General features: G+C 48.6%; 1 protein-coding gene across 1 annotated transcript in view; it reads left to right on the top strand.

The window, feature by feature from the left end:
• TAF2 (TATA-box binding protein associated factor 2) overlaps positions 1 to 23206 on the top strand; it is a 328901-nt gene that overhangs the window by 237223 nt on the left and 68472 nt on the right. The window contains exons 21-22 of the mRNA XM_075316017.1: positions 29 to 98; positions 1593 to 1630. Of these exons, the coding sequence (XP_075172132.1) occupies positions 29 to 98; positions 1593 to 1630 (108 nt within the window). The remainder of the gene's footprint in view (positions 1 to 28; positions 99 to 1592; positions 1631 to 23206) is intronic.

Genomic DNA, 23206 nt, shown 5'->3' with positions numbered 1-23206 from the left:
AAGTAACATTCTTGTGTTGTGTTCACAGTGGACAGAGGCTCCGATGATTTACAGTGGTTGTTAAGGATGGCCCAGAATGACCCCATGCCATATATAAGGTAAGCCGACTGGAGGAAATCATTGTGGATAATGTGTTTCTTTTTTTCTGCACTATTATAACTGTATATTTCTATTTCTTGTTAATGAAGTGTGCCACTGTTCGGCACTGTCAGCTCAGATCGTCTCTACACCACTATAAGGCAGTATTGTCCACAAATCGTAGCAACAGCATTATCCGCACAGAGACACTATTAGATTATTTTTTTTTTTAAATAATTTTTTATTTTATTTCTTTTTTTTTTTTTACAATAGATTTATTTAGCCTTGATTCTGTATGTCTCATTTCCATATTGAACAGCTTCTTATTCTTTTAAGTTAGATCTTTATTTTTAAATAATAAATTCATCACTATTTTATTTTTTTAATGTGTGATTACAATTCGAACAATTGCAAACGCATTCCTCTGAGCTGTGACCCAGCTAGCAGTGTGTCTTTGGCTCCACTTTTTGAAATATCTATGCACTATAATAGCTGTATGGCTTACACCATGCTGTAACCTGGTGGTTTTCCTGAGGAAGAAGTGAAGATCCCTTCGAAACGCGTTGAAATAATCACCTTTCATCTACAACGCGTGTTTTGGCTATTTTATCCTTCCTCGACAACGTGGAGAAAACCACATCGTTCTTCTGGTTCCATTTCCAAGCTTTTGCATGAAATCCCTTGGGTCGGGTTGTAGCTGTTCTGTTCTGGCTGAATGGTCAGCTTTACGGGATCACCAGTGAGGTCTACATTGAATTAGGCCTCTTAGGGGCACTTTGCACACAACGACATCGCAAGCCAATGCTTGTGATGCCAAGCACGATAGTCCCTGCCCCCGTCACAGCAGCGATATCTTGTGATAGCAGCCATAGCAAACATTATCGCTACGGCAGCTTCACATGCACTCACCTGCCTTGCGACGTCGATCTGGCCGGCGACCCGCCTCCTTATTAAGGGGGCGGGTCGTGCGACGGCAGGCGGCCAATAGAAGCGGAGGGGCGGAGATGAGCGGGACGTAAACATCCCGCCCACCTCTGTCCTTCCGCATAGCCGGCATGAGCTGCAGGAAGGAGATGTTCCTCGCTCCTGCGGCTTCACACACAGCGATGTGTGCTGCCGCAGGAACGAGGAACAACATCATATCTGTCACAGTCGCGTAATTATGGAATTCCCAGACACTACACCGATGATACAATTACGACGATCTTGCGCTCGTTAATCGTATCATCTAGGATTTACACACTACGATGTCGAGTGCGAAGCCGGATGTGCGTCACTTTCGAAATGACCCCCTCCGTCATTGCACCTGCGATGTCGTAGTGTACAAAGTGCCCCTTAGATATCAAGTGCTTGGAGAAAGTAAATGCACACTTGTCGTGTTGTTGGAACTACGAGAATTTTTCTCATCAGTAGACATACACAACACGTATCTTCACATCCTTACTACATAATTCCACCAGCATCATCCTCTTCGCTTTTGTCAGTTGTCTCTATTTCCGGCTTTGTTACTCTAGCCTTGGGGCTAACAACAGCTCCCAGGGTCTTCAGCAAGGTACTTGCCCAATAATGCCACCCTTGTGTGCCAGAGGAGGGTGGTTCTCATCCCATATTTCGACCATCTGTTGGTGAAGGCCCTGTCCCAAGAGGACACCTTGGATTATCAACACCTAGAAGTCTTGTCTGACACCATGTTGGTTGGGTGTTTCTGTCACAGGGCAAGTTCTCTTCAGCCATCTGAAGTTGCTCAGTTGCAGTCGGGTTTCTTGCTCCATCCATTTTTGCATGAGATCCCTGGGAAGGATGGTCTTCGTTTTCGAGATGGTTCCCCTTTGCCTAGTTTCACAATTGACCACTGCAGTGTACAATCCGCTCTCTTTGGGACAAGTCAGTGAGCACCCTGGATCAACGCATGTGTCCCCGTTTGAGTCCTCACTGATCTTTATCTGGTGGTTTCTGGCCCAGCTCCGATTTTACTGGCCTATAGAATTGTACTTATTTTTGTTAAATGCATAAAGTAGGCTGTGTCTTTTTGTAATTTGTCCCGATTCCAGATCTGATTTCAGAATTTTTCTATTGTGCAGGGATTTAGAGTGACACACATTTACATTTTTGTACATTATTTTTATCAGAAATTGCTTAATATAAATTTATGGGGGTTTTTTTAATTATTTTTTTTAAAAAATAAGATCCATTTTCTTAAATATTTAGTTGCAGGTGCTTCCCTTTTTAGTCCCCAGCAGTATTCTGCCAGCATTTTTGGCCTCCATTTCCCTATATAACGGCCTTCAAGTATTCTGACGTATGCAAAACCCTCGCCATCACCTTGACAAAGTTCTTCATCAGCCCACGTTTTATGTGGAGTAGTGAATGGAAAACTTTTTCTGAAGCTACCAGGGGCTAATGAAGGACGTTATTTGTTTCTTGAGTCAAACTGGTTCTTGGTGGCCACTGTTTTTTGTGAAAGGTTTTTTGCGGTCTGTGCTATCCCATTGCAGAGAAAACAGAAAAACTTTGTATATCCAAGCTGCAACCCAAGCACCAAGGCTATTACCGTACATTCAGATCACCACGATATGGATTTGTAACAGCAGAAGGCACACGTTTTCATGTTATTTCAGACTTGCTGAATAAGCAAGAGAAACAAATGGATTTTCGTTGCCATTATGAATAAGTTCCGCTTTTAAACAGTTTGGGGGGTTTTTTTTAAGAGTCTATAAAAACCTTTCATTCTTGAGGTTTTTGTGCTTGTCCCTTTGTATCTAGCAGAGAGTTCACATTATTACAGTCAACTAGGTCCTCTTCCATTGAAAAGTGTTCAATCTCCTGCTGCTTATGGCGGAAAGAACTTATTTTGGTCCCCTGCTCCAGCCTTTGATCTTCGAATCCAAAAGCTCCTCCTGACTTTTTGATAGGTTCAGATCGCGAATAGTGATGAGTGAGTATTACCATGCTTGGGTACTTGTAACGAGCAGTTGGACCATTTCCTCGACTTGTGTACCATGTATATTGGAAATCAGTGGGGAACTCGAGCGTTTTTCTGGAAAATCTTCTTCCATTGATTTCCATTATTCTTGGGTCACGAGTCGAGCCCCTTGCGAGCGTCCAACTGCAAGATCTGGGCACCTGAGCAGAGTAGTGCTCCATCATCACTAATCACAAGCTAAATCATTTAGATCAACCTGGTTGTAGCTTCCCAGACTCATGGCCTTAAAAAAATCAGTATCTTCTCGATCATCTTGTTGTTCTTCAACCAAATCATCATCTGAATCTTCTTCCGGATCCAAGGTCCTGGATGTTGGTAGAGTGAGGACTGCCAGCTCTGAGCTATGTGAGAGCGGCCGAATCGTGGAAAGGCATGTTTGGATATTTCACTGAATTTCTTGTTTTCCTTGTTATTACAGCAATCTGTAGAATGGTCTCTTGCCTCCGTCCATATCATTGGAACAGCAAATGCCACGTACCATGGCTTATCATTGAGCCAAGTTATGAGAAGTGTAACACAAGATGAGCAGCAAATATGGAGGCCCAAAGTGTGTCTTGATCTCCAATTTCTTCACTGAAAATACAGAAAATAACTTTTCTTCACCATCAGCGTCTTGGTTCTTTGTGATTTTAAAGCAATTATGCCACAAAAACAGCAAAAATTGTTGGGGTGGTTTACGCATCTGCTCGTGACGTTTAGGCTAGTTTCACACTTGCGTTGGACGGGATCCGTTGCTATCCGCAGCCTTGAGGAATTACGGTAACCGTTACAGGAAACCGTTATATTCCTCATAGACTTCTATTAGCTACGGATAGCAACGGATGGTCTTGCATTGCATCTGCCCCGCAGCGTATCAGTTGTTTTGACGCTGACCGTCAGTGAGCGTCGGGCGTATGGAACGCTGCATGTAACTTTTTTTGAGCAGCGGAAACCTTTCTTTTTCACTGCGCATGCTCTTTTTTTTTTATCACAAACTTTATTTTATTTCTCGGTGGCCGAACGTTCAGCTGAGCGCTCGGCCGCCGGCATGTCAGGGCGCTCAGCTGATCCGCCGGCATGTCAGGGCACTCAGCTGAGCGCTCAGCCGCCGGCATGTCAGGGCGCTCAGCTGAGCGCTCGGCCGCCGGCATGTTATAGCGCTCAGCTGAGCGCACGACCACCGGCATGTGAGAGCTCTCAGCTGAGCGCTCGGCCGCCGGCATGTCAGGGCACTCAGCTGAGCGCTCGGCCGCCGGCATGTTATAGCGCTCAGCTGAGCGCACGGCCGCCGGCATGTGAGAGCTCTCAGCTGAGCGCTCGGCCGCCGGCATGTCAGGGCACTCAGCTGAGCGCTCGGCCGCCGGCATGTTATAGCGCTCAGCTGAGCGCACATCCGCCGGCATGTGAGGGCACTCAGCTGAGCGCTCGGCCGCCGGCATGTCAGGGCACTCAGCTGAGCACTCGTCCGCCGGCATGTCAGGGCACTCAGCTGAGCGCTCGGCCGCCGGCATGTCAGGGCACTCAGCTGAGCGCTCGGCCGCCGGCATGTCAGGGCACTCAGCTGAGCGCCCGGCCGCCGGCATGTCAGGGCACTCAGCTGAGCGCTCGGCCGCCGGCATGTCAGGGCACTCAGCTGAGCGCTCGGCCGCCGGCATGTGAGAGCGCTCGGCCGCCAGCTATTAAGAGCTCTCAGCTGATCGTTCACAATAGTCGGCTGCCGGTAAACTGTAAGAAGAAAAGAAAAAAAAAAAAAAAGCTTTCCGTTATTTTGTACGATCCGTAGCATTGCGTTGTGCCACTATATGCAACGCATCCGTTGCATGCGTCACACAACGCAATGCTACGGATCCCGTCCAACGCAAGTGTGAAACTAGCCTTAACAGAATGGTCTAGAAATACTGCCTCCAGATCACTTGTCAGAGAGGGCCATATTTCTGTCCCTCTCCCGCTGGTCCTGCCTCTTAAAAGATCATCCACTTCAAGTCCTGACAGACAACTGAACTGTATTCACCTATCTGAACCATGAAGGGGAATCAGGAGCCCTTCAGCCATTAAGAAAGCCATAATAATTCTTCACTATGCAGGCGACAGTATCATGTTCCAGTGTTCTCTGTGGTAAATATTCTCTGTGTGGAAAACTGGGCTGTGTGTATTCTCAGGCAACAAACTCTTGATCAGAGGAGAGGGCTCTCTGCCCCGAATGCTTCAGTCAGATTTGCCTTTGCTGGGACACCTCCAACATAGATCTTTTTGCATCTCATCTCAATCACATAGTCCCAACCTACGTCTCCAGGTCCCAGGATCTGATCTTTGTGGAAGACGCTCTGTTCCCTTTTTGGGCACAGTTCTCTCTCTCTTCCCTCCTCTGCCTCTTCTAGCTCATGTTCTTAAACAAGTCATGGAAGAAGGCTTTCTTGTGATCCTTGTAGCCCCAGATTGGCCTCGCCAGGCATTGTACTCAAACGTCATCCAGCTGTCGCAGATGTCCCATGGTCCATCCCCTCTCACACCAATCTTCTTTCACAAGGTCAACCAAATTTACCTCCGCAGCGTTAATGGCATGATTGTTGAAGCTGAGGTTCTTAGATTCAAGAGTCTATCTGACCATTGTATATGGAGAACTTACTTTCTCTGGAGGGACTTTCTTTCTATGTTTTTTTTTTCCTTTCCCAGGATCCTTTCCTTTCTTGAGTCTGGTCTGGATGGAGGCCTCATCCTTGCCTCTTCAAAAGACTGGGTTTCTGCTCTTTAGATTCTCCTTCAGCACATGCTGACCCTCTTTAACAGGTTAAGTCCCTCCTGCAGAGAGTGGCTTATTGCACCCTGTCTTAAAGGCAGCCCTTGTGACTCTCAGACCGCAATATGGTTCTGTCTGCATTTCAAAATTATCTTTGAGCTTGTTGGCAGCATCTCTTCAAAGATCCTTTCTTGGAAAGTTTTAGTTCTGGTGGCTGTAACCTTCATTCTTAGGATGTCTGAGTTGGCTTCCCTACTCTGCTGGGTTCCTTTCTGTTTGTCCTTCACCTGCACAAGGCGGTTCTTCCATCTGTCCTATCTTTTCTTCCAAAGGTGGTTTTGGCTTTCCACATTGAAAATGTTGTCCTCCTGTTTTTTTGCCCATTCGGTTCGTCGTCTGTATTCAGTTGGTGAAACCAGGACCGTTGGTTGTTTTGATACTCTTCTTGTGCATTGAGGACACAGCTCCCACCCTATTCCTGGTGTTTCCCGCCTGGGGACCAGTTCTCGTTGCCTGTGGCTTATCTGATTTTCTTCCGGGGTTTAGGCATATTGGTTGCTGATTGTTTTTAGAGTTTTACTAATTTTGGGTTTCTCTCCTACTGAGCCTCCTCGTATCTGAGTAGAGAGTATAGTTCGCCAGGCGGAACCAACACTGTTTTCCAACCAGTGTCGTGCCTCCTAGTGGCAAAGTCGTATTCTCATGGTCCTGTGTCCCCCCAATATATTGAACAAAAAAGGATTTTACGGTAAGTACAAAAATCCAATTATCCGGCGAGTGGACAGGTCGTCCTTACAGCCTTACTATGATATCACTTTCCACCAGAGGGAGGTAATGCACTGGTCTGGTCCACTAACAGATGTATACTGTAGACACGCCGACCAGCAACAGCAAGCTGATTTTTCTCTGCCCGCCAAGTTTCTATAATTATATAATACCAATACTATTGCTGCAGGCCGGCCAGTCCTCTGCTTCTCTCCAGGGAACTATAGCCGGCTTGTAAAGAGCATTAATTATTGACGTGTGTGGTGAACCAGGCACCGGGGGGAGGTTTTCTATGTAAAGATCCTTTTTGTCCTGTAAGGTTCCCTAATTTCAGACACATTGTGTAGATGTCACCTTCCTAAAGTGGAAATGGAAGTAGTTGGACTGCAACAATATTCAGATGTTCTCTGCATGTGACCTTTGCAGTTTGGAAGAGTTACCAACATTCAGAAGAATGAGGCCTTGTGCTCACGCTGCGTTTTTTGCCGCGTTTTTGCGCGTTTTGGGGCGTTTTTGCGCATTTCCTTCCCCAGCAAAGTCTGAGATTTCAGTTTTGCTGTCCGTGCGTTCCAGCTCCTTTTTTTTTGGCTGCATCTTTGTAGTGACCACAAAGAGGCAGCATGTCAATCCTTGATGCGTTTTTGAGCCCTTCCAGTCAATAAATTTGACTTAAACGCACTTGGCAAAAACGCTGTAAAAAACGCAGTAAAACGCGGCAAGAAACGACTGCCGAGGGAGCGTTTTTTGGGACCAATAACATGCATCTTTGTGGTCACCACAAAGATGCAGCGTGCGCACATAGCCTAAAGGGCTATGTGACAAAGAAGCGGCCTGACGATCCGCTGATAAACACAAGTCAGACCTAAATTTCTGAAAATAAAAAGGTATAGGTTATTTATAATTTATACTTTTTAATTATTTTTTTTATTTATGTGATAATTTTATTACTCTGGCCCGAAGCCCTGCGCGCCGAGGCCCTGGTCCGAAGCCCTGCGCGCCGAGGCCCTGGCCCGAAGCCCTGCGCGCCGAGGCCCTGGCCCGAAGACCAGCGCTAAGGCCGCAGGGTTAGAAAAAGTGGAAACCGGTAAAAGAAGCACTGTGCATTTCATATGATTCAATAACTGTCTGCTTTTATTAACTGCTTATTTTCTGTCATGTCGGTCACTGCCTATGCAGAGTGCAGGAGTCGGGATGAGTTTGTCATTGGCTGTTGCATTCTGCATAGTGGTCGAGATGACAAAGCTCAATTCATGTAATTTCAGTATCTGCCTATGCATAGCGCAGCAGCTGAAGACCAATTAATTGGCTCCCAGTAAAAGCACCACTTAGCTGCGCAGCTCTCTTGACAGTGGGAGTCGGGGACCGAAATTTACCAACCCCCTAAAACTTCAGCACCCTGTGTTTCCCTTACGCACTGCCCTCGCTCCAGTGATTATGAATAGATTAATAGACCGTGTTGGGGTTGTCCGATAATTCACTACATCTTTTAATTGATTGACGTTGCCCGGCATGTGCCTGGTTGGCACCAGTAGGGGGGCGAGTGCGAGGCCCTGTGATTGCAGATTGGGATGTGGAAGGACGTTAAACATTTCATCTCCTCTAAATACAAAGCTCCGCGCTCGATCGGGGGGCGGCTGGGAGGGAAATCTGATTTATTTGTTCCCAGCCCTTGTGTTTCTGATAACGTATTTTTTTTCCCGCTGTAACCAAAACCCCAATATCGTGACTATGCTCTTTCTGTGCCTTAGACAGACCGCGGTGATTGAAGGATCATGTAAATTGTAAGGGGCACCCCTTTACGGAGAGCAGACCTAGAGGTGGTCCATGCTCCAGCACAAGTGACTCTTCTTTTCTTACGGTCTTCATCTTTTATAGTCGAACTTATGTATGCTGTCGAAAATGAGGATAATTTGTTACAGCACCACTGCACGATTTTTTTATTGCACCACCAGAATCCTCTGCGTACTCTCATAAACCCACCTGTCACCATCTTCACCTTTTCCCAGCCCCGCTCTGGTCAGTCTCGGCAACTCCAGTGTTTCATGGAGCGCACCTGAGATCACAACTCAATACTACTCTATGAGAGCCTCATTCTGGCCATGCTCTGGCTCTCATAGACTTGCTTTGAGAGATTTGGACGTAACTTCTGACTTCCATCCAGTTACATTTTACGGGCACAAGATGGCTCCGTAGGACTGTAGTAGCGCCAAAAAACGATGAAGATGCCGAAAGGTGAGTGTATAGTTTACATATAAAGGGAACCGGTCACGTTGAAAAAAATCTATTAACTTGCAGATATTGGGTTAATCTGCAGGTTAATAACATTGTAAATCTGTCCAGTACCTGCAGTCAGCTGCCAGAAGGAAATTAACTGTAATCCTCCCGGCAGAGCTCCGGGTTCAGTCACGGGGGCGGCGCCAGCACTGGTTCAGTCACCGCTCTGTGTATGGAGTGCTACAGCTGTAGCCACGCGTCCCCTCACTGACTGACAGCTGGTTCTAATGGTTAGCTGACAGTCAGTGCAAGGGGCATGGTTACAGTGTGACAGATTCCCTTTAAAGCTGCTGTAGTCGCTGGGGGCCCCTAAGGGGGTGGGGCCCTGGTCAACTGCCTAGGTGTCCCCGCCCTAACGCCGCCCAGCCCTCACCAATTAGTTGTTTCTGGTGCCAGTTGCTGAGCTGCACAGCGCCATCAGCTGCATAGTGGCCACGGCTGTGTACTGCACATCTGCCCATATGCAAATCAATACGCAATACTCGACTGCAGCCACTTTACAGTTGGCAGAGCTGTACAACTCCTCAACTGAGCACCTACAGCGGATCAGTAGGATTGACGGGTTTCACACTCCCAACGATCCGATATTGCTGACCTATCCAAAGGTCCACGACAACCTCTGTATTAAAGGAGGACAGCTTTGTCACAGTTGGAGCCTCTGGATTTCTCCAGTAAGAGGCTCTATGTATTCAAGCTTGATTTACCACACGTGAGATGGCGTTTCTCCAAAAATTGGGATTTCGGCAGTGTACCCCAGATTACATATGGAAGGATCTGGCAGGAGTTGATACCTGCGCATAGCACTTTACGTATTCTTCAGGCTATAAGACAAACATTACCTAAAGAAGCACCGTAATTTTAGACAGTGGAAAATAGGGAAAAACATTTTTCCTATTAATTTAAAACTTCCCTGGTGGTGTAAAGTGTAGGGGTGGTTATCACTGATTTTAAGGTACAATAGGATGGTAAAAAAAATCTATTGTTAGTGTCTCTTTTTTCCCTAAAGCATTTCTTTCCATCATTTTGATCTGACAAAGCCTGATTTGGAGCGTTCGCCATCATAAAAAACATCTTTTTCTACCCTTTTCTTACTTTTGACACTGCAAAAATTCTTACTTGTGATACTGCGAAAACTTTGATTCATTCTATTGTGAAGTGCAACTCACTACTGATTGGTCTCCCTCTAACTAAGGCTACTTTCACACATCAGTTTTTTTTTTTTCCATCAGGCACAATCCGGAAAAAACGGATCCGTCACCGGATCCGTTTTATCCCCATTGATTTGTATTTGCGCCGGATTGTGCTGGATGGCCTTGCGTTGCATCTGACTTTTACTGGATCCGCCGTAATTGGCTAATGCAGCGGCCGGATGGAACGTCTCTTGTAATGTTTTTGTTTTTGACAAAAAAAACGCATCGCGCCGGATCCGGCACGATTAATAATGGAAGCCTATGGACAAAAAACGGATGCGGCCGCCGGATCCATTTTTTTTTAAACTGTGCATGCTCCAATAGATTGTAAAAAAAAAAAAACGTATCCACCAAAAAAAGGACAAAACGGATGCGCCGGATCGTTTTTTTGACGAATCTGGTATACCGGACCCGTAAAAAAAAAAAAAAGGATCCGGCTGATCCGTTTTTGCATATTCTGCGCCGGATCCGTTGCATCAGGCACACGCCGGATTGTGCCTGATGCCAAAAAACTGATGTGTGAAAGTAGCCTAAACTCTCCCCTCTCCAATCTATCATGAATGTATCAGTCAGGATTATATTTCTGTCCAGCTGCTACACCGATGCTTCTGCTCTGTACCAGTCATTGCACTGGTTGCCTATCCACTGCAGAATGCAATATAAACTTATCACACTCCCTTATAAATCTTTGCGCGGTTCTGCCATATATTTTCTCCCTCTTTTCCTACCCATGCTTTCTGTTCTGCAACTGATTTAACCCCATTATGACCGCGTTACGTTTTAAAACGGCACCAAAAAATGGGTACTTATTCCTTTCTGCCGTTTTAAAACGGAGGGCAGAAATAAGTGAATAGCGCCCCCCAGCGTCAGAAAATCTACGGGGTTTCAGCTACCGGGGGTAGCTTAGCTGAGACCCTGGAGATCATGATTCGGGCCGGTTTTTCCGGTCTCCAGTCACGTGATGACCGGTATACACCGTATACCGATCATCAAGTTATAGTAAATGACATCGCCGGTAAAAAATGATTTATCTCCCATCTGGCATGATCAAACATGACAGATCGGAGATAAATCTCTTTCCCGGTTCCCTCCGGTCCCCCGGTGTCCCCAAAGTGCCCCCCCCCGACCTCCAACCCCCTCCCGAAAATCCAAGATGGCCGCGCGCACCGGCGAGCACAGCAGCGCGCCGGCCGCATTCACACTTTTCTTATGGTTTCTGTCGTATGTGCCATAACACATGCGACAGAAACCTGCTCCCCAGGCCCTGCCGGGTCACCCCCTATTCCCCCCCGGTGTTCCCCGTACCTGTCGGAGCGCTGATCCCCCGCAGCCCCCTGCTCCGGCTCCTTCTCAGCAGACGCCGGTCACATGTGCAGAGCGCAGCTGTCAGCTTCCTGTGTTCAGGACGCTGGCTGCTGCTGCTGCTGCTGCTCGGCACTTTGCAGCTGTGACCCGGGGAGGGTGGGTACAGATTCTTTGCACCCACTCTCCTCAAATGGAGGGTCTGCACACCTAGAAAATGGGGGGTACGTTCCCTGAACGTGTCCCCCATATTCTAGAAGGTCCAGCGTCGACGTGGGATGTCCAAATGGATTACAGCGGATTTTTTTTCTTTTCAATAAATTGGTGAATCAGGGAATGTTTTGGGGAGTGTTTTTTCAAATAAAAATTTTTTTTGTTGTCAATTTTTTTTTTTATTACTGTCAATTAGTTATGTCGGGTATCTGATAGACGCCGTGACATAACTAATTGCTGGGCTTGATGCCAGGTGACATTACACATCTGGTATCAACCCCATTTATTACCCCGTTTGCCACCGCACCAGGGCGCGGGATGAGCTGGGGCGAAGCGCCAGAATTGGCACATCTAATGGATGCGCCACTTCTGGGGCGGCTGCGGCCTGCTATTTTTAGGCTGGGAAGAGTCCAATAACCCTGGCTCTTCCCATCCTGAGAATACCAGACCCCAGCTGTCAGCTTCACCTTGCCTGGTGATCTAATTTGGGGGGACCCCACGTTTAATTATTTATTTATAAATAATTAAAAAAAACAAAACAGCTTCGGGAGCCCTCCAAATTGATCACCAGACAAGATGAAGCTGTCAGCTGTGGTTTGCAGGCTACAGCTGTCTGCTTTACCCTAGCTGGCTATCAAAAATAGGGGGGACCCCACGTCATTTATTTTAATTCTTTTTTTTTTTTTTGGGCTAAATACAAGGCTAGGCATCCTTTAGTGTCACATAAAAGGCACTAAAGGGCGCCAGCTTAGAATATGCAGGGGGGTGGGACGTTTGACATCTATCCAATCATCCATTGTAGCATTTTAGGCTGTGTGCCCACAATCAGGGTTTGCAGCGTTTTGGGCGCAGAGTGTTTTCCCTGCATCCATAACGCTACGTTGTGCGGTAGAAGCACAGTGGAAGGATTTTTAGAAATCCCGTGCCCACTGCGCTTCTTTTCTCCGCAGCATAAACTGACCTGTGGTGCAGCTTCCCGAGCCTCAGCATGTCAATTTATGCTGCGGAGATGAGTGTTTTCTGCAGGTAGAATAGAGCTAAAGTCCACAGCAGCCTGAACCCAAATCGTGGGCATGGGCAGCTGCGTTCTCCCGTGGACAACACTCACATCTCTGCAGGAAGGCTGACACTGTGTACTAGACGCCGTGTCACTGGATCATGGCCACATAGCCTAACAGTGAGAAATTTGTTGCTACAGCAACATTTTTGTGAAGTACCTGTGGATTCAAAATGCTTACTATACTCCTGAATAAAATCCAGTTTCCAAAATGAGGTCACTTGTGGGGGGTTTCTGATGTATAGGTACCCAAGGGGCCCTGCTAATGTGACATGGTGCGCGCCATTTACTTCAACTTTTCCAAAATTCAAATGGTGCTCCTTCCATTCCAAGCCCTCCCATTTATCTAAACAAAGGTTTTTGGCCACATGTGGGGTATCCCTGCGATCACAGGAAATTAGATAACAACCTGTGGGGTACACGTTTTGTTGTTGCCTCTTGAAAAAGTGAGAAATGTGTCGCTAAATCAACATTTTTGTGAAAAAAATGAAAATTTCAATATGGCAACCTAAGCTTATCAAATTCTGTGACGTATTCGTGGATACAAAATGCTCAATATACACCTAGATAAAAGCCTTGAGGTGTCTTGTTTCCAGAATGGGGTCACTTGTGGGGGACCTCCACTGTTTAGGCACCTTAGGGGATTTCCAAATGCGACATAGCGTCCGCTAATTATTCCAGCCAATTGTTCAGTCAAATGGCACTTTCTTTATTGTTCCTTTGGGAGACCCAGACCTTGGGTGTTTAGCTTCTGCCTCCGGAGGACACACAAAGTACTACACTTAAAAGTGTAGCTCCTCCCTCTGAGCTTATACACCCCCTGGTGAGCCAGTCACAGCCAGTTTATCGCTTTGTGTTCAGGAGGCATACATCCACACATGCATTCTCATATGATCTTTTGAAAAGAGATTGAAGAAGTGCGGGTCCACGTCTGGACCCCCGGCATGTACCTTCTCACCCCACTGTGTCGGTGGTGTTGTAAGGTTGATTTCCAAGGCTGGAGCCTTACATGCCGTGCTCCTTCACCATCCCTCCTGGGCTCTGGCTTGAAGTGGGAGCCAGCGCGGTCTCCATGCCTGGCAGGAGCCCGGTCTCCGTCCACAGCCCTTTAGGACTCTGCTGGACCGGAGCACGCATCCCCAGGGACCTGGCCCTGCGTCTCAGCAGCTAAGTACCTGAGACGTTCATATGTTGGAGGTCTATGTCCTTTATTGTATGGGGAGAGTGTGTTTGCTGTATTTATTTTGGCATTTCCGGCGGGTTCTCTGGCTTTCGCCCGAGAACCACGCCGATGGTGCCTGCGCGTCGGCCTTGCGGCTCAAATTTAGGCCCCGGCTTCGCCGGAGGCCTAGTTTCTGTTACCGGCCCTCGCATGTCACTCATGCAGAGGGACAGGCACGGCTCCTCCCGGTGGCCGTCCTGCACAGGGGAGGGACTCTCCCCACTGCTCTCGCATGTCACTCATGCAGAGGGACAGACACGGCTCCTCCCGGCGGCCGTCCTGCACAGGGGAGGGACACTCCCCACTGCTTGTGCGTGACTCCTCCCCTGCAGGTCTCTATGGCCCTCCAGATCCCGCTTTCCTACAGGGACGCCCCCGTCCCGCCCCCTCTCTTTGCTCCGGCGGCCATTTTCTGGACAGGGTTCACTCTGCGCTGGGCCATCCTGCACTCTGCATCCCTGCTGAGGTGCTGTGCATTGGGGGTCCGGGCTTCGGGATCTGGAGGGCACACAACACCGCTTCCAGCGGTCTGGTAAGCCACAGCCGGTCTCTGGTTGTGGACCTCTGTATAGACTCCCTGGGGTTCATTCTCTTTGTAGAGTCCCCACTCCAGCAGCATGTCTCACACGAGGAGCAAGGCTCCAAAGCTTTATACTGTATGCGCTGCATGTAAGCTCCTGCTGCCTGAACCGAGCACCTATCCACATTGTGATGTCTGCTCTAGCTTGGAGGTGCCACAGCCTGGAGTCTCACCCCCAGTGGTCTCTCAGGCTGCTTCTGCACCTGCGGCTGAACCCCCGGCCTGGGTAGAGTCCTTCTCTAGGTCTATCTCCCAGTCCTTTGCTGAGTCCATGGGACTTCTGTCCAGGACTTTGATGAATATGCATCAGCCCCCTTCACAGGGTGCCTCTAATGCTCTTGCTAAGGGTCCTTTAGGATCCCTATCATCTGACCTCCGTCCACCGGAGCTCACAGAGGATTCATCATCAGGGCACAAACACCGTCCTCCTAAGAGGAGCCGCAGGGTTTCCTCTCCCTCCGCATCCCGCGGCTCTGATTCAAGAGCTGACTCGCAAGATGAGGAGGATGCCTTTACAGAGGGCTCGGAGGCTAACTCCTTGTGCCCCATTGATCTTTCCGAGGGTGACTCAGATCTTAGTGACTTGATTGCTTCCATTAATTCTGTGCAGGATCTCAATCCGCCAGTATCAGAGGAGCAACCCTCTCTGGCAGAAAAGCACCAGTTTACCTCGCCTAAGAGAGTAAAGAGTGTGTTCTTTAACCACTCCAGTTTTCAGACCGCTGTGACCAAACCCAGGGCCTGTCCTGACAAACGCTTCCCAAAGCGTGGTTCTGATGACAGTTTTCCCTTTCCACCTGAGGTGGTCAAGGAGTGGGCTCACTCCCCAAAGGTAGACCCTCCGGTGTCTAGGCTCTCAGCCCGGACCGTTGTGTCGGTGGCTGATGGCACTTCCCTTAGGGATTCCACTGACCGTCAGATTGACCTTCTGGCCAAATCCGTGTATGAAGCGGCGGGGGCCGCGTTTTCCCCAACTTTTGCAGCAGTGTGGGCTCTCAAAGCCATCTCTGCTTCTCTAGAGGAGATGCATTCCCTCACCAGGGAATCTATGCCCGAGATGGTTGCCTTAACTTCTCAAGCTTCAGCTTTTGCATCTTATGCCATGTCTGCCATGCTAGAGGCTTCTCACCGCACTGCGGTGGCTTCGGCTAATTCCCTCGTTATCCGTAGGATCTTGTGGCTTCGAGAGTGGAAGGCAGATGCTTCTTCAAAGAAGTACCTTGCTGGGCTCCCTTTTGCTGGTTCCCGGCTGTTCGGTGAACAGCTGGATGAAATTATTAAAGAAGCTACTGGCGGGAAGAGTACTTCCATGCTACAAACCAAGACCAGGAAACCTGCCCAGGGTAGGAATCAGTCGAGGTTTCGCTCCTTTCGTTCCTCCAACTGGTCGTCCTCTAAGCCCTCGGCCTCGTCCACTAACTCAGCCAAGGACCAGAAGCCCAACTGGCGCACGAAGCCGCGTCCTCAGAAGTCCGCAGGAGCTGCTGCCACCAAGGCAGCCTCCTCTTGACTATCTGGCCGAGCCAGCAACGTCCTTGGTCGGTGGCAGGCTCTCCCACTTTGGCGACGTGTGGTTTCAACACGTCTCCGATCAGTGGGTGAGAGATATCATCTCTCACGGCTACAGGATACAATTCTCTTCCAGCCCGCCAAACAGATTTTTTCTCTCAACTCCCCCCTGCTCCAAGGCCGCCGCCTTCTCACAGGCCGTGGCAGCCTTGCAGGCCAACGGAGTAATTGTACCAGTTCCCGCCCGGGAACGGTTCAGAGGTTTTTACGCAAACCTCTTCCTAGTTCCCAAAAAGGACGGTAACTTCCGGCCCATCCTGGATCTCAAGCTTCTCAACAAGCATGTTCGGGTGCGGCACTTTCACATGGAGTCTCTGCGATAAGTCATTGCCTCAATGACCCAAGGGGATTTCCTGACATCCATCGACATCAGAGATGCTTATCTACATGTGCCAATTGCAGTTTCACACCAGCGTTGGCTACGCTTTGCAATAGGAAAAGATCATTTCCAATTCGTGGCTCTTCCCTTCGGGTTAGCCACGGCCCCTCGGGTATTCACCAAGGTCATGGCAGCAGTGATTGCGGTTCTGCACTTCCAGGGGTTGGCAGTGCTCCCTTACCTGGACGACCTTCTAGTCAAGGTTCCATCCAGCGCAGACTGTCAGCGGAGTGTCTCGCTCACTCTCGCCACTCTAGCCCAATTCGGGTGGCTTGTCAATCTTCCCAAATCCACTCTGACTCCGACCCAGAGTCTCACGTACCTAGGGATGCAGTTCGAGACTTTGCCGGCACTTGTGAAGTTGCTCTTAAACAAATAGCTGTCACTCCAGTTGGCGGTGCGCTCTCTCCTGAGGCCCCGCCGTTATACCCCTAGGCGTCTGATGCAGGTGCTGGGTCAAATGGTGGCGTCCATGGAGGCTCTTCCCTTTGCCCAGTTCCATCTGCGCCCCCTGCAGCTGGACATTCTCCGCTGTTTGGACAAGCGGCCTTCCTCCTTACACAAGTTAGTGGCTCTGTCGCCACGGACCAGGAACTCTCTTCAGTGGTGGCTTTGGCCCCTCTCCCTGTCCCAAGGGCGCTCCTTCCTGGCCCCGTCCTGGGTGATTCTCACCACGAATGCCAGTCTATCCGGCTGGGGAGCGGTATGTCTCCACCACAGAGCACAGGGCACTTGGACTCCGTCCGAGTCAGCCCTTTCAATCAATGTGCTGGAAACCAGAGCCGTGTTTCTAGCTCTCCTAGCCTTTCACCACCTGCTGGCGGGCAGGCACATTCGAGTCCAGTCAGACAACGCGACAGCGGTTGCCTACATCAATCATCAAGGCGGGACACGCAGCCGGCTGGCAATGATGGAGGTACAACGCATTCTTCAATGGGCGGAAGACTCCAGGTCCACCATATCCGCAGTCCACATCCCAGGCGTGGACAACTGGGAGGCAGATTATCTCAGCCGTCAAAGCGTGGACGGTGGCGAGTGGTCCCTGCACCCGGCAGTATTTCAGTCGATCTGCCGCAAATGGGGCACTCCGGACGTGGACCTAATGGCATCCCGTCACAACAACAAAGTTCCTGTTTATGTGGCTCGCTCCCACGATCCTCAGGCCTTCGCCGCGGACGCTCTGGTTCAGGACTGGTCCAAGTTTCGTCTGTCCTACGTGTTTCCCCCTCTAGCTCTCTTGCCCAGAGTCCTGCGCAAGATCAGAATGGAGGGTCGTCGAGTCATCCTCATTGCATCGGACTGGCCCAGGCGAGCTTGGTATCCGGACCTGCTCCAACTGTCCATAGTGATGCCGTGGCATCTCCCGGACCATCCAGATCTACTCTCGCAAGGTCCGTTTTTCCGCCCGAATTTTGCGGCCCTCAAATTGATGACGTGGCTCTTGAGTCCTGGATTTTGACGGCTTCTGGTATCCCCCCTGAAGTCATCTCCACTATGACTCGGGCACGCAAGTCTTCCTCCGCTAAGATCTATCACAGGACTTGGAAAATATTCCTGTCCTGGTGTCGCTCTACCGGCCATCCTCCTTGGCCATTTTCCTTGCCGACTCTTCTGTCTTTTCTACAGTCCGGTCTGCAGCTAGGACTGTCCCTCAACTCTCTCAAGGGACAAGTTTTGGCTCTGTCAGTTCTGTTCCAGCGGCGTCTTGCTCGGCTGGCTCAGGTCCGCACCTTCATGCAGGGCGCGTATCACATCATTCTGCCTTACCGGCGGCCCTTGAACCCCTGGGACCTTAACTTGGTTCTCACGGTCTTGCAGAAACCCCCCTTTGAGCCTCTTGGGGAGGTTTCTTTGTACCGTCTTTCACAGAAAGTGGCCTTTCTGGTTGCCATAACTTCTCTCAGGAGATTCTCTGATTTGGCTGCGCTCTCCTCGGAGTCACCTTTTTTAGTCTTTCATCAAGACAAGGTGGTTCTCCGTCCGACTCCGGACTTCCTTCCTAAGGTGGTCTCTCCTTTCCACCTTAACCAGGACGTTACCTTACCTTCCTTCTGTCCGGCCCCTGTTCATCGCTTTGAAAAAGCTATACATACTCTAGATCTGGTGCGTGCTCTCCGGATCTATGTGTTTCGCACCGCTGCGCTTAGGCGGTGCACCTCTCTTTTTGTGCTAACCACAGGTCGGCGCAAGGGCCTCCCTGCTTCTAAGCCGACCTTAGCCCGTTGGATTAGGTCGACCATCTCGGACGCCTACCAGAGTACGCAGGCGCCTCCCCCGTCGGGGATCAAAGCACACTTGACCAGAGCTGTCGGTGCCTCTTGGGCTTTTAGGCACCAGGCTACGGCTCAACAAGTCTGTCAGGCTGCCACTTGGACTAGCCTGCATACCTTCTCGAAGCACTACCAAGTGCATGCTCATGCTTCGGCAGATGCGAGCTTGGGCAGACTCATCCTTCAGGCGGTGGTCGCCCATTTGTGAAGTTAGGTTCTGCCTACTTCTTAGTTTTTCTGTTTATTTCCCACCCAGGGACTGCTTTGGAACGTCCCAAGGTCTGGGTCTCCCAAAGGAACAATAAAGAAAAAGAGAATTTTGTTTACTTACCGTAAATTCTTTTTCTTATAGTTCCGTCTTGGGAGACCCAGCACCCTCGCTGTTGCCTGTTGGCAATTTCCTTGTTCCGCGTGTTTTCACCGGCTGTTGTCGTGGACAGAGTCTCCGGTCGTTCCGGCTCTTGCTCTGTTCTACTTGTGGGTGGCTATTCTCCTTCAGCTTTTGCACTAAACTGGCTGGGACTGGCTCACCAGGGGGTGTATAAGCTCAGAGGGAGGAGCTACACTTTTAAGTGTAGTACTTTGTGTGTCCTCCGGAGGCAGAAGCTAAACACCCAAGGTCTGGGTCTCCCAAGACGGAACTATAAGAAAAATAATTTACGGTAAGTAAACAAAATTCTCTTTTTTTTCCCTTCCGAGCCCTGCTGTGCACCCAAACAGTTGATTTCCACCACACATAAGGTATCAGCATACTCAGGAGAAATTGCACAATAAATTTTATACTGATATTTTTCCGTGTACTCTTGTTAAAAAAAAAAAGCTATCTGGTTGAAGTAACAATTTTGTGGTAAAAATATACTTTTTTTATTTTCACAGCTCAACATTATAAACTTTTGTGAATCACCTGGGGGTTCAGGGTACTCGCCAAACATCTAAATAAATTCTTTGTGGGGTCTATTTTCCAGAATGGGGTCACTTGTGTGGGGGACCTCCACTGCTTAGGCACCTCAGGGGCTCTACTAATGCAACATGGCGTCCGCTATTGATTCCAGCCAATTTTGCAGTCAAATTGCACTCCTTCTCTTCCGAGCCCTGCAGTGTGCCCAAACAGCTGATTTCCACCACGTACAAGATATCACCAAACTCAGGAGAAATTGCGCAATAAATTTCATGGTGATTTTTTTCCTGTTACCCTTGTGAAAAAAAGCTACCTGGTTGAAGTAACAATTTTGTGGTAAAATTTTATTTTTTTATTTTCATGGCTCAACATTATAAACTTCTGTAAAGCACCTGGAGGTTCAGGGTACTCACCAAACATCTAAATAAATTCCTTGAGGGGCCTAGTTTCCAATATGGGGTCACTTGTGGTGGTTTTTTGCTGTTTACATACCTTAGGGGTCCTCCAAATGCGACATGGCGCCCGCAATCTTTTTCAGCCAAATTTTCTTTCCAAAATTCAAATATTGCTCCTTCCGTTCCAAGCCCTCCCATTTCTCCAAACAAAGGTTTCACACCACATGTGAGGTATCACCGTGCTCATAAAAAAGTGGGTAACAAACATTGGCGTCAAATTTTTGGAATTACCTCTTGAAAAAGTGAAAAAAATGATGGTAAAACAACATTTTTGAGAAAAAAATGAAAATTTGCAATGTGACAATGTAACGTTATCAAAATCTGTGAAGTACCTGTGGATCCAAAATGCTCACTATACCCCTAGATAGAAGCCTTGAGAGGTCCAGTTTCCAAAATGGGGTCACTTTTGAGGGGTTTCTGCTGATTAGGTACCTTAGCGGACATGTAAATGCAACATGGTGCCCGCAATTTATTTGAGCCAAATTTGCTTTCCAAAATTCAAATATTGCTCCTTCTGGTCCGAGCCCTCCCATTTGTCCAAACAAAGGTTTCTGACCACATGTGGGGTATCTGTGCGTTCATAAGAAAGTGGGGTAACAAGTTTTGGGGTTCATTTTGTTGTGTTATTTCTTCTAAAAGTGAATAAATTTGGGGTAGAGCAACATTTTAGGTAAAATTTTATTTTTTGCTTTTTTTTTATTCCACTTTGCTTTAGTTCCTGTGAAGCACCTGAAGGGTTAATAAACTTCTTGGATGTGTTTTGAGTACTTTGAGGGGTGCTGTTTTGAGAATTGTCAATTTTAGGTATTTTCTGTCACCTAGGCCTCTCAAAGTCACTTCAAATGTGATGTGGTCCCTAAAAAAATGGTTTTGTGACTTTTGTTGAAAAAATGGGAAATTGCAGATGAACTTTGACCCCTTCTAACTTCCTAACCCCAAAACATTTTGTTTCAGAAATTGCGCTAATGTAAAGTAGACAAGTGGGAAATGTTATTTATTAACTGTTTTGTGTGACATAACTCTCTGGGTTAGGCTGCTTTCACACATTCGGCTTGAGCTCTGCGGCTCAATCCGGCTGTGCAAGCTATGCAACGGATGCGGTGAAAACACCGCATCCTTTGCATAAGTTTTTCCCTTGCGGCCCGTCCGTTTTTTTCCGCTTGCGGCATGCTACTGAGCATGCGCAGTGGCAAAAACCGCATGCGGCGGCTGGATGCGGTTTTTGCCGCATCGCGCCGCATCCGGCCGCCATAGGCATGAATTGAAAAATGCGCCGCATCGGCCGAATGCGGCGCGATGCGTTTTTTTTTTGCCGCACGAAAAAACGTGCTAGGCAACGTTCCATCCGGCCGCCGCATCGGCTAAATCTGCCGTATGCGGTAAAAACCAGATGGAACGCAAGGCCATGCAGCACAATGTGGCACTAATTAAAGTCTATGCGGAAAAAACGCAACCGGCAGCAAAAAAAAAGGTTGCGATTTTCCTGCAAAGTGCCGGAGTGTGCCGCATTGCAGAAACCGGAGGTGTGAAAGCAGCCTTAAGGGCATAAAAATTAAAAGTTTGAAAATTGCAAAATTTTCAAAATTTTAATCAAATTTCCGATTTTTTTTCACAAATAAAAGCAAAAAATATCGTTCTAAATTTATAACTATCATGAAGTACAATATGTCACGAAAAAACAATGTCAGAATCATTGGGATCTGTTGAAGCGTTCCAGAGTTATAACCTCATAAAGTGACACTGGTCAGAATTGCAAAAAATGGCCTGGGCATTAAGGACAAAACTGGCTTCGTCCTTAAGGGGTTAAGACTAACATCCTCCACTTTTTCCTCTAGGACTTCTCCCGTGCTGCACCAGTTCTGTGGAGTGCACTACCCCTAATAATCTAGTTAATTCCCAGTATCCTCAGTTTTAAGCGCCCTCTAAAAACACACGTTCTCCTTCCCTAACTGTTCCTCGTAATCTGTTTTCCTCTCATCACCTGCAGAGTTGTAAGAAAATGTTCTCCAGATATATTATGGGGAATAAGGTCACTTTGATTGGCTCCATTTGTCCACTTCTTACCTGTTCGGGGGCCATACGTAGTCTCTCGTCACACTTGCTGTAAATTAGCTTGCAAATTTTTGCTCGTCGTCATTTTGCATGTTCAGTATGTCGGTGATCATGGTTTGACTTCTGTCGTGCGTTATCGGTAGTATCACTTATCAGAAAATTAACAAAACTGCTCATCTAATAGTTGTAAATGGGAGACGGTCCATGGACGCAGCGTCAGCAGCCCGGCTATAGTCACTGCTGTTTGTATTGTTCTTGTTTACAGTGATGGCAACAATAACCATAACAGTTACTCAGGACATTGCTATAATTAATGACCTGCTCGTGTGTATCATGACTTCAGACACTTAACTTGCAGATGGGCTCCAAAATGTCTTTAGATTTACTGCACATGTCTATTATTTATTGGGGTTGTGCAATTAATTCCAGTTGCTTAACCATTTTTGTTCCAAATGTTGCCATTGTAATGTAATGCAGTGGAGAGCGCGAGCGTGGCGGAGTGGAGAGGGTGCAGGCAGGTGGCGGTAGTTGAGAGGGTGCAGGCAGGTGGCGGAGGGGAGAGGGTGCAGGAGGTGGCGGAGGGGAGAGGGTGCAGGCAGGTGGCGTAGGGGAGAGGGCGAGTGTGGCTGAGTGGAGAGGGTGCAGGCAGGTGGCGGAGTGGAGAGGGTGCAGGCAGGTGGCGGAGGGGAGAGGGCGAGTGTGGCTGAGTGGAGAGGGTGCAGGCAGGTGGTGGAGGGGTGCCCGCAGGTAGCGGAGGGTGGAAGGGCGCCCGCAGGTGGCGGAGGGTGCCCGCAGGTGACGGAGGGGGGGGAGGGCGCCCGAAGGGGGTGGAGGGCGCCCGCAGGTGGCGGAGGGGGCGAGGGCGCCCGCAGGTGGCGGAGAGGGAGAGGGAGCCCGCAGGTGGCGGAGGGGGAGAGGGCGCCCGCAGGTGGCAGAGGGGAAGAGGAGCATCATGGGAAAGACAAAAGAAATAAGCCAAGATCTCAGAGAGATAATTGTGGACTTGCACAAGTCTAGTTCATCCTTGGGTTATATTTCCATATATCTGAAGGTGCTTCGTTCATCTGTTCAAACAATTATATGCATGTACAAACAAGATGGGAATGTCCAGCCACATACCGCTCAGGAAGGAGACTGGTTCTGTGTACCAGAGATGAACATGCTTTGGTCAGACATGTGCATATCAACCCAAAAGCAAAAGAC

The sequence above is a fragment of the Anomaloglossus baeobatrachus genome, chromosome 6 (genome assembly GCF_048569485.1).
Source record: "Anomaloglossus baeobatrachus isolate aAnoBae1 chromosome 6, aAnoBae1.hap1, whole genome shotgun sequence".
In the NCBI taxonomy this organism is placed as follows: Eukaryota; Metazoa; Chordata; class Amphibia; order Anura; family Aromobatidae; genus Anomaloglossus; species Anomaloglossus baeobatrachus.
This window is presented reverse-complemented; position numbering and strand designations above follow the sequence as displayed.